The sequence below is a fragment of the Grammomys surdaster genome, unplaced genomic scaffold, assembly GCF_004785775.1.
Source record: "Grammomys surdaster isolate TR1022 unplaced genomic scaffold, NIH_TR_1.0 126546, whole genome shotgun sequence".
NCBI lineage: Eukaryota > Metazoa > Chordata > Mammalia > Rodentia > Muridae > Grammomys > Grammomys surdaster.
In genome coordinates, this window is record NW_021621338.1 from 4,951,712 (window position 1) to 4,968,707 (window position 16,996).

The 16,996-nt window shown below is 53.6% G+C and overlaps 1 protein-coding gene across 3 annotated transcripts; it reads left to right on the forward strand.

Annotated features, from left to right (window-relative positions):
* Nucleotides 1–3,628: 3,628 nt before the first annotated feature.
* On the forward strand, nucleotides 3,629–10,700 carry Gmppa (GDP-mannose pyrophosphorylase A). 3 transcript variants are annotated; one of them, XM_028760584.1, is made up of 13 exons: nucleotides 3,629–4,008; nucleotides 4,488–4,549; nucleotides 4,650–4,747; nucleotides 6,005–6,108; nucleotides 6,376–6,562; nucleotides 6,872–6,931; nucleotides 7,945–8,075; nucleotides 9,015–9,149; nucleotides 9,271–9,368; nucleotides 9,523–9,569; nucleotides 9,719–9,811; nucleotides 9,979–10,147; nucleotides 10,422–10,700. In XM_028760584.1, exons 2-13 carry the CDS (start codon nucleotides 4,510–4,512, stop codon nucleotides 10,520–10,522), a joined length of 1,263 nt encoding a protein of 420 aa, XP_028616417.1. In that variant the 5' UTR covers nucleotides 3,629–4,008; nucleotides 4,488–4,509; the 3' UTR covers nucleotides 10,523–10,700. The 3 variants fall into 3 exon arrangements, with proteins under 3 accessions (XP_028616417.1, XP_028616415.1, XP_028616416.1); XM_028760582.1 differs by having other exon boundaries at nucleotides 3,629–3,704; XM_028760583.1 differs by having other exon boundaries at nucleotides 3,729–3,931.
* Nucleotides 10,701–16,996: the final 6,296 nt, after the last annotated feature.

Here is a 16,996-nt window from a genome sequence, read left to right on the forward strand (position 1 = left end):
TCTATGCGTGGTCTCTGGGTGGGATGAGGAGGAGGCTGGGTGGCTTGGAGTGAGTCCTGGGTGGAGGGTCACCTTCTCTCAGCAATGACAATGTGTTCAGGGGTCTACCATCTATACCACCGAGCACCTTGCGGCCTTCCAATCCCTCCCTTGCCTCTCACCCCCTGCATTGCTAGTCGAAGGGAGACTGAAGTCACTTTGCAGTTTCTAGGATGCTGGGAGACATACTGAATTCCCATAACCACCCTCTCTCTGGACCCCAGGGACCCACCTCTGCTCATATGCCCCCTCTTTGTAACTTGAAGGATGCTGGGCTCTAGAATGGACCAGCCACATCCCAGGCTTGTCTCTGCCTCCTTTACTCTTGTTCTTCTCCAGGACTAGGGAGAGATGGATTTCTTCTCAGTAATTAGGTGAAAAAGAGTGTGAAGAGCTGGAGAAGGAACTGGGGGGGGGGGGGGTGTCCTAGCCTCGGGTTCTTAAACACAGATCTGAATGTATGCATCAGCTGTGAGTGCTCAGGGCAGCTGTGTCCAGCATTTTCCTAGGGTTGAGGGACACATCAGGCTAGACCTTGTCTAGATGGCAAGTTAAAGAGTCCACTGGGAGGGGGCTGGTAAGATGGCTTAGCAGTTAAGAGTACTGGCTGCTCCTCCAGAGGTCAGAGTTCAGTTCCCCAGCAACCACATGGTGGCTTACAACCATCTATAGGGGGATCTGATGCCCTTTTCAGGCAGGCGGATGTATACGCAACAGAGCACTCATACATTAAATAAATAAAATGAGAGAGAGAGAGAGAGAGAGAGAGAGAGAGAGAGAGAGAGAGAGAGACTGACTGCTGGGAAATGACTGGACACACCCATGCAGCACCAAAGAATGGTCACCAGGTCCCAGGTAAGGAAAGAAGGAGCTAGGTTTCCTGAGTTCTACCTTGAAGCTCTACTCTTAGCACAATGGAAGGAACAAACCTCTGCTTGTAAGCAGAGAGCTTTGGCACTGGTTTGAGGACCCCTTGACTCAAGCTTCCTCAGCCATCCTGGCTTCCAGGACCTCAGGAAGGAGGCAAGGCGCATCACCATAAAATAGCATGACGTTAAAAGCAGAGTGAGACACCTTGCCCGCCCATCGTCCCAGTTAGGAAGAAATGCCGTTTGCCTGCGAGGATCTCCAATTCCTCACGCATTGCAAAGGCGTTCCTATCAAAATCAGGTGCCTGAACTTGTGTCTTGATAAATGGTAAAAAAAAAAAAAAAAAAAAAAATTCCCCTCCTGTCCCCCTTTGATCTGCAGTTTTCTTCCCGTCTCCATTGGAAATGGCATGTGAACTGCTTATTCTAAACACGGAGGAGCCAAGGTCATTCGTGTCAGCAGAGTGGTACCAAGATTGTTCTGATCAAAAGGTGCCAAGTACCTATACTCGGAAGCTAGCACCTACAACACTCCCACCCGGTGCCCTAGCCTGCATTGACAGCACTCCACTCAGAGCCCCCAGAGATGGTCTTTACCACAGGCAGTCTTGTACCCCATGCACAAGTTTATGCCCTCAAAGGACTTCAACAGACCTAGGGGTTGGGGAGTCAATTATAATGCTAACCATCCAGACCCTGTCCTGTCACAAAGATGGAAGAGAGGCTCTGGGGAAAACAGTTCAGGGGTTACCTATTCCCAGGTTAGGTGTCAGTGGGGTAAGGGAAAGGGGCAGAGATGGTGTGCTGCCCAAAGCAGGCCTCAGTTCTGAGAGCTCTGAATACTGACCCAGCCTGGAGGGATGGAGATGTTTCAGAAGGAACTGAGAGAAAAAGGCCTGCTCTGGCTTCTGGGGCCTCTGAAGGACATAGTTCCGGCGAAGGCAGTGCAGCCAAGCTGCCGTGATGAATTTCAACTCTCCTTGGCCTGTTTATCTGCTTGAGTAAGGATGCAAGGAGCTATGCCATAGGCCTAAGTAATACTATGTCTCCAAGGACACAGATGTAGTGGTGGCTCTGGTCATGCAAGATGCTGAACTGGCCATCTGGACCAGTATAGCAATCAGCATAGCCAGTGCCATGGGCATCCTTGTGCAAGGCTCAAAACAGCGCCACACTGTGGGCATCTGCAGTGGTAGTGTCCAGGCGGGAGTGCATTTGCAGCTGGGCCTAGTCCAGACAGTGATGAGGAACCTCCACACTGACTGGACGGTATGAGGAGCCTAGCAATTTCCTCCCTTACTTCAGGACCTGATCCCACCCAGACTGAAAAGTCAACCCTGGGCTCCCATCTTAGCATTCTAGGGCCCAAGGTCACAGTGTGAGCCAAGATTTAAGATCTAGTTTTCTGACACCCAACCCAGGGTACTTTCCTTACACAAAGCTGTCTCCAAAGGACTTGTGAGAGCTGTATCTCTTTTGATCTTCCACTCGACCCAGAGAAAAAAGGACACGGCTAAGTCCTGTTTAATAGCTAAACAGATAAAATTTAAAGGCTAGTCATCTGCCCAGTATCATACTGTGAATTCAAATGCACCATGTAGATTTAGAGCCAGATATTCCTTGGGGAGGTGATGCTCTTGTCCCATGGTTGGGTTCCCCTGCCCTTCATCAAGTCCATGCTAAGGTACAGTACAGACCTCAAAGACACTATGGTAGCAATGACTGCCCACTCTATGTCTGCCAGACCAAGCACAGATAGGACATCAAGGACTACGACAGGGAGGTCTAGGATCTGCAGCAAAAGCAGGGCTGAGACTGGAACCTGTGTGGTATTGTTCCCAGAAACTTTGCAGAAAGACGAGGGTCGCTGGACCTGCAAAGAACAGTGTTTTATAATTAACTATGCTCATTACACAGACTCATCCTCCATCTTTCCACACCTTCCCCAGGGTGTTGAGATTGGTACCAACGCCACCAGTGCCTTCTCATTCCCCAGGACTACCACACTGGACACGGCCCAGTGCTCCTCTTGGGTGGACTGTAGCTTGAAAGGGACCATCAGACCTTTTGCCCTGGCTGCAAGCCCAGGTGCTGGTGGGCTCCAAACCCCTCTTCTGCCTTGCTTAATAAAACTGCTTTCCTTCTGACCCTCTGTGGGTGGTTGTTGTTGGAGTTGTTGTTGTTGTTTCCCATCGCCATTTATTCTCCCTGCCCCCTCTCCATACTTCTTTCCAAGATCCACAGGCCAAGGTCAGAGAATGTTGGAGTCACTAGGAAATCTGGAAAGCGCGCCTAGTCCGATTTTACAAACAGTAATCTGGAATAGGATTTCTCTCAGTGTCAAACTTCTCATCTGCACAAACCTTAGAGCTATGACTTCTTTCTTTTCTTTTGCTCAGTCTAGCTGCGGCCTCTCCCAGCTATTTGCACCTCAGCCCCCGTCCCTTCCAAAGTTGGCCACCCAGAAGATTCTTCGAAGTGTGACTAAGTTCTCCGCTGTCCCTGAGCCCATACTGGAAAAGCTTAGGTCTCAATCTTAGTTTCCAGGCCTAACTTCTTAGCCTTCATTCTCACTCCTCTCTCTCCTCATTAAGCCTTGCCCCACGATGCCTTGACCGAACTTCAGGTTTCCAGCACACTTCCCAATTGTCTTATTAGAGTTGGAGCGAGGACGTTTTCAAAACTACAATTCCCAGCAGCACCTGCGAAGGAGAGCTCTCGCGGGTTGTAAGGAGACACGTACGCGGAAGGAGCAAGCAGCGGCAGGCGGCAAAGCTGGCGTAAAGGGAGCTAGTGGTAAAAGGACCTACATGGTGGAGAGGGGTGGTGGGCAGGGTAGGGGTAGCGGAGGGACCCTAGACATAGGGAAGGTTCGCAGGGCCTGTCTTGCTCTTCTCATGCCCACGCTTGTGTTGGTTCCATAACCAGTGGCTACGAGAAACTGACGTGTATTGGACAGATTCAATTGTGGGGTCGAGAAGGTCAGCAATCAGTCTTTGGAATCCAGAGATTCCGCACCAGTGGTCAGTATGCGCACTGCTGGAGTAGTAGGCTCAGCGTTTGACATGTCAAGGGAACCTGTCTTTTGATTCAAGCACATGTAGGTAGTTGTAGGATTCACATTCACCTAGAGGTGTTAGGGTTGGTGCTCATCAAATGCAGGTTAGTGTTAGTTCAGTACTTGGGGCTTATTCATAGGATTGAAGTTAAGCTCACTCAAGGTTTGTGGCTCCATACTTACCGCTGGGATTGAGAGCTGAGCATCTAGGAAGAGGAAGCAGTCATTTGCAAGGCATTGGGACTGGAGGTTTCAGGTTTTTGAGATTTTCCGTCAGAGATGGGGCTCCACTGAATACCTGAGTTTACAGAATTTGTTAATGGCCAAAGAGAAGTGATTAGAGATAAAAGGGAGGGGTACAGGTATTTGAAGCCAACCAAGTTCTAGATTGGGATGAACTTTGTGGTGGTGTGCCCAAGGAGGGACTATATTGAACTTTTGAGTTTCCATCCTAGGAAAGGACAGTGTGTTGTGATTTGGGGGTATGAGATCTGGTTGTAATTCTTCTGTTGTGGTTTGAGGTTTAGGTAAACAACGGTCGTCATGCTTAAAGCTGTGATCCTCATTGGAGGCCCCCAGAAGGGTGAGGAGATGGGGAATGGGGTAGTGGGTAGACTGGAATGGTGGATGGGCTTGGGACAGAAGGAAATAGGAAGCTAAAATGTTCTCCTGTCCTCTCTCAGGGACTCGCTTCAGGCCTTTGTCTTTTGAGGTGCCCAAACCGTTGTTTCCTGTGGCAGGCGTCCCTATGATCCAGCACCATATAGAAGCCTGTGCCCAGGTAACCCTGTAGTTCTTCCCCTCACTCCATACTCCCTGCTCCTCTCCTTCATGCTGTGTGTCTGTCTTCCATTCCCAGCCACGGTCTTTTCCCAGCAAGTGGCAACTCCACAGGCTGCCATTCCCAGGTGTCTGTGAGTGACCCTGCTTCAGGGTGTGCATGCAGCCAGCCTTGTTGACTTCCCTGCCTCTTGCTGCTCAGGCTTCACACCTAGTTTTTACAGTATGGAATGTGAAGTCAGGCAGGAATCTTAGAGTATAAGTTAGAGTCATAGCAGGGGGGATTGATAATAAAGCGTGAGCCCCACGCTGTAGCTCCTTTTCTTTATTGCTTTGTTATTGGGATAGGTGAGGTTTGAGTTTGAGTCTGGTCTTCCTGCTGAGTCCTGGAGCAAGCAAAATTTCAACCTCTTTCATCTCTGGTTTTCTTATCTGTAAAGGAGATTGGGGGGGGCGCGCGCCCCCCGTGTAGAGTGTTGAAGCTGTAAAATGCCTAATTCCATGCAGACCCTTAATAAATGACCCTGTCATCTTATGCTGGAATCAAACTTAGAATAATATATTATGAGCGATGGTTGGTAAGTGCTTGCTTGCACAAACGTGAGGCCATGAGTTCACTCTCCATCACCCTTTTAAAAGAGCCAGTCTTTGTGATGGATTTGCAATCTCAGCACTGAGAAGGGAGAGACGGGGGATCATTGGGACTTACTGGCCAGCACAGTCTAGCCCAATCATTAGGTCCCAGACCATAGTGAGAGCTTAAAAAAACCAAGGTGGCCTATTCCTGAAGACAGATTCACGTAGAGATCCAAGACTGGCCTTGGCCTCCATGTGGATATTTACACACGGGCATATGTACCCCCACATATGCATGGACACACATATATGAGCTATAGATACAACTCAGAGAGAAAGCACTTGTCTAGTATGTGTGAGGTCTTGGGTTCAATCCCCAGTGCTGAGAGAGGGGGTTACAAAGAAACAAAGGCAGAAGAGATGACTAGATTATACATTACTGTGGCTTGATGGACAGGGTCGTTCCAGTCCAGGTGCATGGGAGACTATACAAGGAATGGGAAGATTGGAGCTGAGTGTTCTAACTTCCTCACTGTTCAACAGAAAAGCAGGGCAGGCTGGCTGGTTACCCAGGATACTCACCAGAGCTCAACCTGTATCTTCTAGACTTCTGGACCAGTAGTACCCAGACCTTCCCAATTCCCATCAGAAATTTCTCTGCCAACCTCTTACTTTGTCCTAGGTCCCTGGGATGCAGGAGATTCTACTCATTGGCTTCTACCAGCCTGATGAGGCTCTCACCCAGTTCCTAGAAGCCACCCAGCAGGAGTTTAACCTTCCAGTCAGGTGTGTGTGTGTGTGTGTGTGTGTGTGTGTGTGTGTGTGTGTCTGAGTCTCAAAGTTCTTGGGAATGGGTTGAGTCAGTAGTCTTCACCAGGGTTTAGGCCATACCTAAGTGGTACTTCTGTTGGGCATCAGAATTGCTTCATATGAGGTTTCTTTGCAGGCCTAGGCCTGAAGTACTTCTGACAAGGATGGAGGTATCAGGGGAGTGTGTGTCAGGTACCCTGGCTCATGGTATCTCACTGAGCTGGCTGGGGTTCCTGGGGACAGGTACCTGCAGGAGTTTGCTCCCCTCGGCACAGGAGGTGGCCTCTACCATTTTCGGGACCAAATCCTGGCTGGGGCACCTGAGGCCTTCTTCGTGCTCAATGCTGATGTCTGCTCTGACTTCCCCTTGAGTGCCATGTTGGATGCTCACAGGCGCCAGCGCCACCCTTTCTTACTCCTCGGCACCACGGTGAGGGGGCTGGAAGGGCTGAAGGCTGTAGAGAGACTGGGGCCACTGTAGGTCTTGGAGTAGGGATGGGTGTTGGGAGGGAGCTGTGCTACTCCAACAGTTACAGAGGTGTCATTGGCAACCCTGAGCCCTTTGGTTACTGGGAAGTAGGGGGAGGGAGGGCAGCTGTCAGCACTCAACTCTGCTGAAGGCCTGTCAGTGTCAGAGCTGCGTGCCAGGTGCTAGAGGGCAAGAGAGGAAAGGGAGAGAAAACAGCCTTGGCTGCCCTGGAGGAGGCAGGTCACTGTCTTGGATATGTCTGTCTCTCAGGCTAACAGGACACAATCCCTCAACTATGGCTGCATCGTTGAGAATCCACAGACGCATGAGGTGAGCATGGAATGGGGCTGGGTGCCTCTCTGTAAGCTCAACCCCATACCCTGCACCTCTAGGGGATGCTGAGAACACTTTCAGGAGGAATCCATCATATCCAACAGATAGGACAGTTTGTGCACCATCCCCCCTACCCCTCCCTAGTAAATCATCTTGTAGCCCTTTAAGAGAGACTGACGGGGAAGGGTGCTAGCTCGTTTCTGTAGGAGTGCTGTCTTAATAAATGTATGCACAGGGCACTATGGAACACAGAGAGAGGCCCAGCAAGAGCCTGACATGAGGGGGCAGGGCTTCCTTCAAGAAACGGAGATGAAGGAGGCTGCAGAGAGAACGGTTTGTGCAAAGATAGGCAGGAAGTAGCTTGGTGACCCTTAATTACTGAGGTGGGAGCATAGTCTCTAAGGCCAGAGGAGCCTTGTCTCTGTTTGTGAAAAATCCCTGACCCCGAATCTCTTGGTCTTTGACACACAAACCGTTTTACTTGTTCATAGTTTGATATAGCTAGATCTCCACGGAAGGTACATGTGTGTGCTGACATACGTGTGCAGTTTTGTGGCAGGTACCAGCTAAACATAAAAGAAACAGAACCACAGACCACATTCTTCACCTCTCAGGAAACCTCAGTCTATCAGGATAGATAGTCAAAAGCCAGTCCTTGGCACAGTGAGGTATGACCACAGGTTAGGGGTGTCAGGTCCGAAGAGCTAAGTGCAGTTGGCAGCAGAGTGACAAGGAGTAACAATGTCAACTGGGTTCCAAACAGAGGTTTTCCAGAGGAAGAGGCAGAGAAGGACGTCCCAGAGGCTGGTTATTTTCCAGTTATGTTCCTGAAATACCAGTAGTTAGGGAGGACGGAGCACAGGTAGCCCCCCGGGTATGTGAAGCCAGGGAGGGCCAAGGTGTGAACTTCAGGAGTTGCTCTTGGCGTAGAGGGGCCTGGGGGTGATGTACTGTGAGGTGGTGGTGTGGAGGCCCGCCTTCCACTGTGAACTCTGCCTTCACTTCCTCAGGTCCTGCACTATGTGGAGAAACCCAGCACCTTTATCAGTGACATCATCAACTGTGGCATCTACCTTTTCTCCCCAGAAGCCCTGAAGCCTCTCCGGGATGTTTTCCAGCGTAATCAGCAGGATGGGCAACTGTGAGGCAGGCTCCATGACCCTGTGACCCAACCCCAAGCATCCCTGTCCCAGACCCATGCCCCCTGCCAGCCTCTGCAGGTTCCATGTCACCCTGCTCCCGGTCTCTCTCCCTTTGCCCTTTCCCACTGTCATCTGTAGCCTGCCTTGCTCAGCCCCTCCCCTTCTAACCTCATTCTGTCCCTCTTCCTTATACAACCCAGCTCCTCCTCTGTCACTGCCTGCCCATTCCACTTCTGGTCCATTTCTCTCCAGCCCTGGTTGTCCCAGAGACATCTTTGAGAACAGACGGCAACACACACTTGGGTGCACATGCGCTCAAGTGCAGACATACACACACACACACACTCGCTCAGGCTGCCCAGAGCCTTGCTGGGTAATGTCAGGTTTGTCCCTCCCAAGCCTGAAAGCTGGCTACTGGGTCCCCCCTCCCCACCCAGCTCCCATCTCACGCCTCATTCATCTGCTGACAGCATTTCTCACTCTGCTATGTCTCTGCTTCTCTCCATCTCTCCTGGCCTCTCTATCTCTTTCCGCTGAGCTGGCATCTCTACCATCTCTTTCCCCCCCCCTTCTCTGTGACTGTCTCTGCCCTCACCAGCTGCCTTGCTCAGGGGTGAGTTTGGGGTTTTTTTTGTTTTGTTTTTTGTTTTGTTTTTTGTTTTTTTGCCATCCAGTGAGGGAGGGGAACTAAATGGGTGAATGGGGGGAGGGTGGGCATAAGCAGGGATGGGAGGAGTGGGGTCTAGGCCTGGGGCTCCCCAGTGAGAGTAGTCAATCAAGGATAGTAGAAGAGGTGCCTAGGATTTGAATAGACCTTAGTAAAGGAGCAAAGTTAGAGGAGGGCTTGGAGAGTGGCAAAAGCCCCTTCTGTTCCTTCCTAGAGGAACTCTGTATTCAGACTCACCTAGGGAACTGATGTCTCCTCCTTTCTCGACCAGGGAGGAGTCTCCAGGCTCATGGCCTGGCGCAGGGACCATCCGACTAGAGCAGGATGTGTTCTCAGCCCTGGCTGGACAGGGCCAAATCTATGTGCACCTCACCGATGGTATCTGGAGCCAGATCAAGTCTGCAGGGTATGTGGGGGGGCTAGGGAAGAGCCTGTGCCACGGATCTTGAGACTCAAGATTGTGGCATTGGGGTGGTAGGCACAGGCCCTGCTGGACCCTGAGTGCACCTCCCCCTTTTGGTCCCTAGCTCAGCCCTTTATGCCTCACGCCTCTATCTGGGGCGATACCAGATCACTCACCCAGAACGTCTAGCCAGACACACTCCAGGGGGCCCACGAATCAGAGGTACCGGCCCCATCCCATTATCACCCTTTATTCCTCCACGCCCTTGGGCCTACACTCTTCACTTCAGGTGTGGAAGAGAAGGCTCAGTCTCCTCCCCTTCCTGTCCAGATGTGTTTTGTGGTATCTGCCCCTAGGTTGTTTCTTCTGCTTCTAGGAAATGTTTACATCCATCCAACTGCTAAAGTGGCCCCATCAGCTGTGGTAAGTAAGCTGTGGCCCCAGCTTCAGGGAAAGGCTGTTGGGACCCATGGGGATACCTAGGGACTAAGGTCCGGTGCTGGTGTGTCTCCCTGCTTTGGAAAACGTGTTGTGTCCCCAAGTCCCTCAAAGTATGATGATCATCTCCACAGCTGGGCCCCAATGTCTCCATTGGGAAGGGGGTGACCATAGGCGAGGGTGTGCGTCTTCGAGAGAGTATTGTCCTCCACGGAGCCACTTTGCAGGTAGGAACCAGGCACACAGCAGTGTGTTGTACCCAAGAGGCTGAGGGAGAGGGCTCAGGTATGCCTTCCAGAACAAGAGGGGTGAGCCCGGCTGCAGGCTCTGCATCTCCCACACCTTCCTGTGCCTGCCTCCTTCCCCACTCACCCTGAGCCATTCTATCTAACAGGAGCACACCTGTGTCCTTCACAGCATTGTGGGCTGGGGGAGCACTGTGGGGCGCTGGGCCCGCGTAGAGGGGACTCCCAATGACCCCAATCCCAATGACCCCCGAGCTCGCATGGACAGTGAGAGCCTCTTCAAAGATGGAAAGCTGCTTCCTGCCATCACTATCCTGGGTATGGTTCATTGGGGGCTGGGGGTGAGAGTTAGGAAGCTCCACAGGTGATGGCTAGAGGGAATGTTTGTTCTTGTACGTATTGTGTGCGTGTACGCTCGAGTATGTGTGTATTCCTTAAGCAAACATTTATCAAGATTGTGCCATGTACCCAGCCTGGGTGAATCACTGGGGGATGAGGCCTGGAGCACAGATGGGCAGGCCTAGCCATGGCCCCAGCTCTCTGTCTCATCACCTCTCACGACCTGTTCCTGGTGCCCTCATCCACACTTCAGGCTGCCGTGTACGGATCCCTGCCGAGGTGCTCATCTTGAACTCGATTGTTCTACCACATAAGGAGCTAAGTCGAAGCTTCACCAACCAAATCATCCTGTGAGGATGCTGCCAAAAGGCCCCCAGGACTCCTGCCCACTCTCCTTTGGGCTGCTGCCTGCCTGGCCAGCTCTGTCCAGAAAGGACCTGAGGAAGCCACCTTGTAGGGAGCCATGTGTGTGGCCAGGGATACCTGGCCTCCCTCTCCACTCCCAAATAAACCCCAATGAACCTTGGAGCCAGCTTGGACTCCGCTTGTGCCTGGGCTGGGGGTGGGTACAAGAGGGGCAGCTGAGTCAGGCCCCCCACATTAGCATTTAAATTGGAGTCGTTGCTGCTGGCTCATGAATAATGAATTCGGAGTCTTGGTAAATCTCCCCCTCCCACTGCCTCAGCCTTCTGCACTAGCTGCTTTGGAGGAAGGCCCTCCAGGCTCCTGGCCTGCTGGCCCCCACGACCTTCACCCTGCTTGCTTGTCTGCCTCCCTGGGCCTGGCTTTCCAGAATGCCGAAAGCTGAAGGATTTCAGTGGGCACACTTGCTGGGAGGCTTGGACGCAGGCTGAACACTCAGCAGCCTGCTCTCCTCAGCTCCATGCCAAGACCCAGCCCTGGCCTGTTTAACGCTTTGCCAGCTCCATCTGCTCCCAGGCTGGCTCTGGAGAGTTGGGGGGTTTGCCCCTACCCAGGGGTCTTCCAGGATCCATTCCCCAACTCCTCTGGCAGAGGTCTGGTTTAGAAGAGGCCCCTTTACCTCTTGGCAGTCTGATACCTTTTAGCAGGTCATAGCCCTGCTCTCTGCACATCTCTATGTTTGCCCATGACCCCAGTGTGCCCCTCTTGGCACCCCCCTTTCCACAGCTGTGGGTGCTGAGTTTAGTTGCCAGATGAGCTGGTAATGATCGTAATCTGCTAATTGAGAGGAATCTAATTACCCGAAGAGAATAGGGGGGCAGGGTTTGGGTGGGAGACAGGAGGGGGTCCTGGCAGCCTGCTTGGGTGGCAGGCAGCAGGGTGTCGGGACCTTGTTGTCAACACCAGGGTCTGGGACAGATCTCAGGATTTCATAGCCTTCCGGGCAGGCAGTTAGAAAGATATATGGGAACTGGACCAAGGCTGACCTGGGGACTGCCCTAGAGATGACCTGCCATGCCATGAGGGCTGGATGAGAGCTGGGGGAGATGGCCCAAGGTTTTAGCAATCCTAACCTGTAATCTGAGTCTCCACAGCCCCTTTCCCTGGTTTCTTCCCAGCCCTGCCTTCAACCCAGACCTGTCACATCCGAAACCATCAGCCTGGGGTCACCTCCCTAAGGAAGGGTCTAGGAGGTGGTTAGATCACAAAGCCAGGCTATAGGTTCCTTTCTTCTCCTCCCCCTACCCTGACCCTTCTGTTCCAAGTGGTTGGCAGAGGCCATGGCAGCTCCATCATAAATATGATAATTTAATTATTTTCTCAGCAAAACACCGTGAAATCCAATAAGTCTGTGTCAGGCCCTGGCCCCCGGGACCCCCCTCCTAGACCCAGTGGGGGTGGAGACATGATGGCAAGAGGCTCTGGAAGGGGAAAGGGTCAGTGTTTGAAGGTGGTATGGCGCAGGGAAGCCAAAATCTTCAAAGCATTGCCTAGGCTGAGGGGGTCTCAGGTGTAAAGTGTCTCAAGGGTAAGGGGCGATGCCCTCAGTCCTTCCAAGCACTCTTCTGCACTGGGAGAAGCCAAAGCCTCAACTGTCCAAGGGGGCAGCTCACAGCACTCAGCCTCAAGAGGGGCAGCAGGGAGCCCCCTTATCTGCTCCTCTGGGGACTTGCATCCAACCTTCATTAGCCTCATGAAGGTAGAGGTGTAGGAGGATACTGGTTCAGGGGTGGGTTTGAGAAGGGAGAAGCCAGAAGGAACTGGGGTGGGAAGTGGGGAGGGGTGAGCAGGGGGAGGGATGCGGGGGAGGGGTGTGCTCCCTGCCATTAGTGCTTTTTTTTTTTCCAGTTTCCATAAAAAGATTATTCTGTAAAATCATCGAAGGGGAGCGAGTTGGGGGCCGGGGAAAGGGGGTGGGTCCCTGGCATCAAACTGGATGGGGTGACAGGGGAGGAGAGCTAAGGACAGGGTCTGAGTATGGAGAAAAATTTGGATGGACTTCAGGAGCAAGAGAGAGAGAGACAGCCAAGAATGCTGGCTAGGGTTGGGGAGGACTGGTCAGAGTAGGGCTGGGGGAGGCAGTGCCCTCCCTCATGTCCTTCGGGGGTTGCCCAGGTCCCAATCCTACCTCTCTCTTAGGCCCTCCCCCTGGCACTTAGCAGCCATTCTGGGGGAGCAGATTGCAGCCTCCTCCCTCTCTCTGGGAAGCAGGCACAGCTGGGGCCCGCCACATCTGCCGCATCAGCACGGAACACAGCTGGGTGTGCCCAGAGCCATGATCCCCAAAACAAAAAGGGGGTGGGAACCGAGGAGAGCCCAGACCCCTGAGATAGACACACTGACACCTCTGCCAACAGACACTCCTCAAAGGGAAGCAACACCCACCAACACACGCTCCCTGTGTGCAGAGACTGAGAACTGGCAAACACGCAATTACCCAGCCCCGCCTGCCACCTCCGCTCCCCTCCCGCACCCCCCTCTCCTTCCCTTTCTTCCCACAAGGCTGCCTTCTATCACCAAGCCATCTCTGAATTGTCCTAGGCTAGGTTTAGGGAAGCAAAGCAAAGGGTTTTATTGGCACCAAGAACACCTTTCTAGTAGGTCAAGGGATGATAAGGGACACTTTCGGAGCCCACCCTGGGTAGCAACTTACTCTTTTTCTAAGGCTGTACCCCTCCCCATAAGGATGCCTACCCCTAGTCAGGTGGGGTGTCTACAACAGTGGACTGAGCATCAATGACCTATTCCTTTGACTCTCCTGTGTTCCACTAGCCACCGCAAGGAGGCGCTGCGTGCCCTCAGTATCTCCAGATCCGTTCTGAGCATCTCCTGGGGCCAGCCTCTGCCAACCCTATTATTCGGCAGTTCTCTACCTTCCCCAGTTCATCGCTTGACTTAGCTTTTCCACCCCGGGCATGTGGGGGGTATAGGACTGTTCATGACAGGAAAGTCCTCCTTCCCAGAACGGATGATCAAGAGTTTTCTTCTTTCTCTTCTCCTAGTTAATAGACCCTGATTAAACCTGCCCCTCAAAGATCTCCTTTCCCTGTTCGCCTCTGTGGCCGGGTGTCTTGCCCTCAACCCTTTCCTCCCTGCCCCCTCCCATCATCCCACTCGGCACCCCCTCCCCATGCCCCTCGGAGCTTTAATCCCTCCTGCTGCCGTGCTGCCTTATCTGCTCCCAGCAGCTTTCGCTGCTGCAAAGCCCTCTCCTCCTCCTCCTTCTCGGGATCTTCTCTCCCTCCTTCCTGCTCTCTGACCAGCGCCACCTCCTGCCTAGCCTCTCTGTCACTCAGACCCCCATCTTGGGGCTCCCTGTCTGACACCAGATTAGTGCCTGAAGGCCCTTCACCCTCTCTCTAGCCTCTGCTCAGGGTCTGTGGGCTGCCCACCGACTCCCACCCTCCCTCTTCTACCTCAGCCCTCTCAACCGACCCCTCATACTTCATCTGTTTCTAGTCAGTCAGGATGTGTATCTTTCTTTCTTCTTCCTGCCCTCCTTTTCCACGTCCCCTCCCTAGTTCCTTCAGGATTTCCCTAAGATTGAATCCCACCCTCTCCATTCCAGTGACCAATGACCTCCGCTTGAGAATACCCAAATAGGGATAGATAGTGCGAGTGTAAGGCAGAGGAGCCGATGCTCCTCTGAGATAGCCCAGGGAGGGCCCTGTTGGGGTGCAGAGAGTACTGGTGACAGTGGGGGCAGGGCCTGGAGGTGGGACGCTAACCCTCTTCAGTTGCCTCAGATCACGTCCAGTCCTTCCCATCCCCCTTCGCCGGGACTCTCATTAACCGCTTCTCCTGCCTCGTCCGTGGCATAAATAACCCAGATAAATCAGCCGCCGTCCGCCCCCCGCCCCTCGGCCCCCGCACAGCCCGTTTGTCACTGCTGCTCGCTCGCCAGCCAGGTCTGGCCAGGCCAGAGACACCCCTGCCCCACCCCCACCCAACCCCCCGCCCCATCCTTGTCCCTTCCCGCCCACGTGTGTCCCACACTGGCTTCCCACCCAGTCAGCACCAGGTCCAGAATTCTGAGCTGCGGCGGGTGTCAAGGAGGTGTCCCTTGGGATCTGGAGGCTGGGGACTCGATCTATAGAATGCTCCTTAGGAGTTCAAAGGTTGTGTGGTTTATGAAGATAGCCAGCCAGCCAGGGGAGTCAGGAGCCCTCATAGGATTGGAAAGAACAGAAAAAGCTCGCTTTGGGGGACTCCCTGGGCTGTGAAGAGATTCCCTGGGAAATCCTTCAGGTTCTGTCCTGGGAGTCTTGGGTTTTCCTTTGGAGACATTTTGCTCAAGTAAAACTTCCAAGCATCCTCCCAATACCTCTGACTAATCCACCCTGCCCTCCTGTTGCCTTCACCCTTCCCGACTTGCCTAGCCCAGTGTACTCTGACCTTTGCCTCCTTCTCTCGCTAACCTTCTCTTTCCGAGTTTCACTGCGGGGAGAACTGGGCTGTGAACAAATCTGAGAAATGGGGATAATTGGAGGGCAGACGAACCCGAGTGGGGCTCACATTCTGCCTGAACGTTAGCCCCTCCCCACAGTCCAAACTCTGGAGTCCCTAGCAGCCCCTTCCACTAGCCTACTGCTAGCTCAGGTCCTAGCCAGCTCCCCTCAGCTCTGCTCCCCCCATCCCTCCCCCACCCCAAGGGGGCAGCTGGTCCCTAGGGAATGGGTGAGAGAAATAGGGAAAGGCTGAGGGAGCTTGGGCGCAGGGCTGGGGGTGGGGGTGGGGAAGAAACTGGGCCGGGCCCCAGGGACCAGCTGGGCAATGAGCCGGGGAAGCAGCCGGGAGGCTAAATGAGGGAGATTATCACCCAACTGCAGCCGGGCAGAGAAGGAGGCAGGCAGGGAAGCAGGGAGAAGGGGGGGAGAGGGGACAGGGCCAGAGGCAAAGGGGGTATGAGGGGATAGAAAGGGGGCCAGAAGGGGCTGGGGGTGGGGAGAGTGACTCGAAACTGCCAAGAGATGGGCTGGAAGGATGGGGTCCCCACTGGGAACCCTGATTCCAGGAGGTCTGGGAGACTGGATGGTAGGGACCTGGGGACAATTAGAGACGGCTGGCCACCAGGCAATGGTGGGAGTCTGCATGTAACAAACTGCTGCTTCATTCCAATGCCCTGGAGTTCCCCCACAGAGCCCATCCCCGGTATGGAGTTACCACCCAACGTCTTTCCTTTTAGAGGTGGAAGAGTCCCTGCTGACCTGCAGTGGGGGAGGGAGGGAGGGGTGTCATGATGGAGGTCAGAGTGCGGTGGAGACAGCTTGACCCTGAGCGCTCGGCAGATAGCGAGGGTATCAGGCAGTGGTGAGTGCTGGGGGGAGGCTGGGGGGCAGCTCCCACTTTCTTGGCAGAGCCCCAGACTGAAGTAACCTTAAAAAAGCAATTAAATCACCTTTTTTTAAAAACCCAGTAAAGAAAAATCGATATTGGGAGAAAAGGGAAGAAAGAAAAGGAGGAATGGTGGGTGTGTGGTGCAGGGGGTGGGGTGGGGCTTTGGAAAGGTCTAGAAGTCAACGGAGGGGGTGAGAAATTATGGGAGACTACTGCCAGGGTATGGAGAGGGAGCTAACTGTCTGTGGTCACTTGGACCCTTCCATAGGAACTCAGCACCTGCTTCCAGTGCCAACTCCACTTCTGCTGTGTCCCAGCCAAAAGCAGCACTTGAACCTGTCTCCAGAGGTCTTATCTTCCCAACTTCCAGAGCCTGCTGACCTAGACTTGTAGGGAAACCCAGCTGTGGGGCCCTGGGAAGCCACTTTGCTGAAAGGCTGGGAACATCTAGTTAGAGCACCATACACGGCTAGGACCAGGTGTGCAGGTGGATTACACACTGGTGTGCCCCTCATGAGGGGCCTGACCTAGCCTTGCTGCCAGGGTGGGCTGAGCAGCAAACTTAACCCCCAAGGGGAGCTACGCTTGTGACCCTCCCTGGGGCCAGCCTGAGACTGCAGGGCCAGGCTGACGCAGGGGAGGGGTGGCCGTTGGACAGCGTGTGGACCTCGGGCTCTAATCCCCAGCAGCTGCCGTTTCCCTCAGATCGATTCCCTTCTCACTTTTTTTTTTTCAGCTGCTGGTTCCGCGGCTTGGATCGATGGAGCCGCCTCCCCCTCCCCTCTGAGCTTCCTCTCCCTGCTGCTCATTAGCGCCCCGATTAATCAGCCCCCCTTTCCTCCCAGGACAAGTGCTTCCTCTCCCCCATGAGGACTCACATTTTTACACACCCCCCAGTGGGCACAAGTGGACCATTCTTGCTACCCTCAAGCGGGAGGAACCAACGTATCCCCTCCTGGTGAGCCAAGAGGGGCTTCCACTTCCTCTTGTGATGGTAGCCCATGTGTCTGATTTTCCCTCCAAGATAGCAGCCTGCAGGGCAACCCTACCTAGCTCTGCCAGAGGACA

Excerpts from the sequence above, each read along its gene's own strand:
- Gmppa (XM_028760584.1), top strand. The coding sequence starts at position 4,510 with ATGCTTAAAGCTGTGATCCTCATTGGAGGCCCCCAGAAGG. Across the intron at positions 6,109-6,375 it reads GAGTTTAACCTTCCAGTCAG|GTACCTGCAGGAGTTTGCTC; the intron begins GTGTGTGTGTGT and ends TCCTGGGGACAG. Across the intron at positions 9,150-9,270 it reads AGCCAGATCAAGTCTGCAGG|CTCAGCCCTTTATGCCTCAC; the intron begins GTATGTGGGGGG and ends TTTGGTCCCTAG.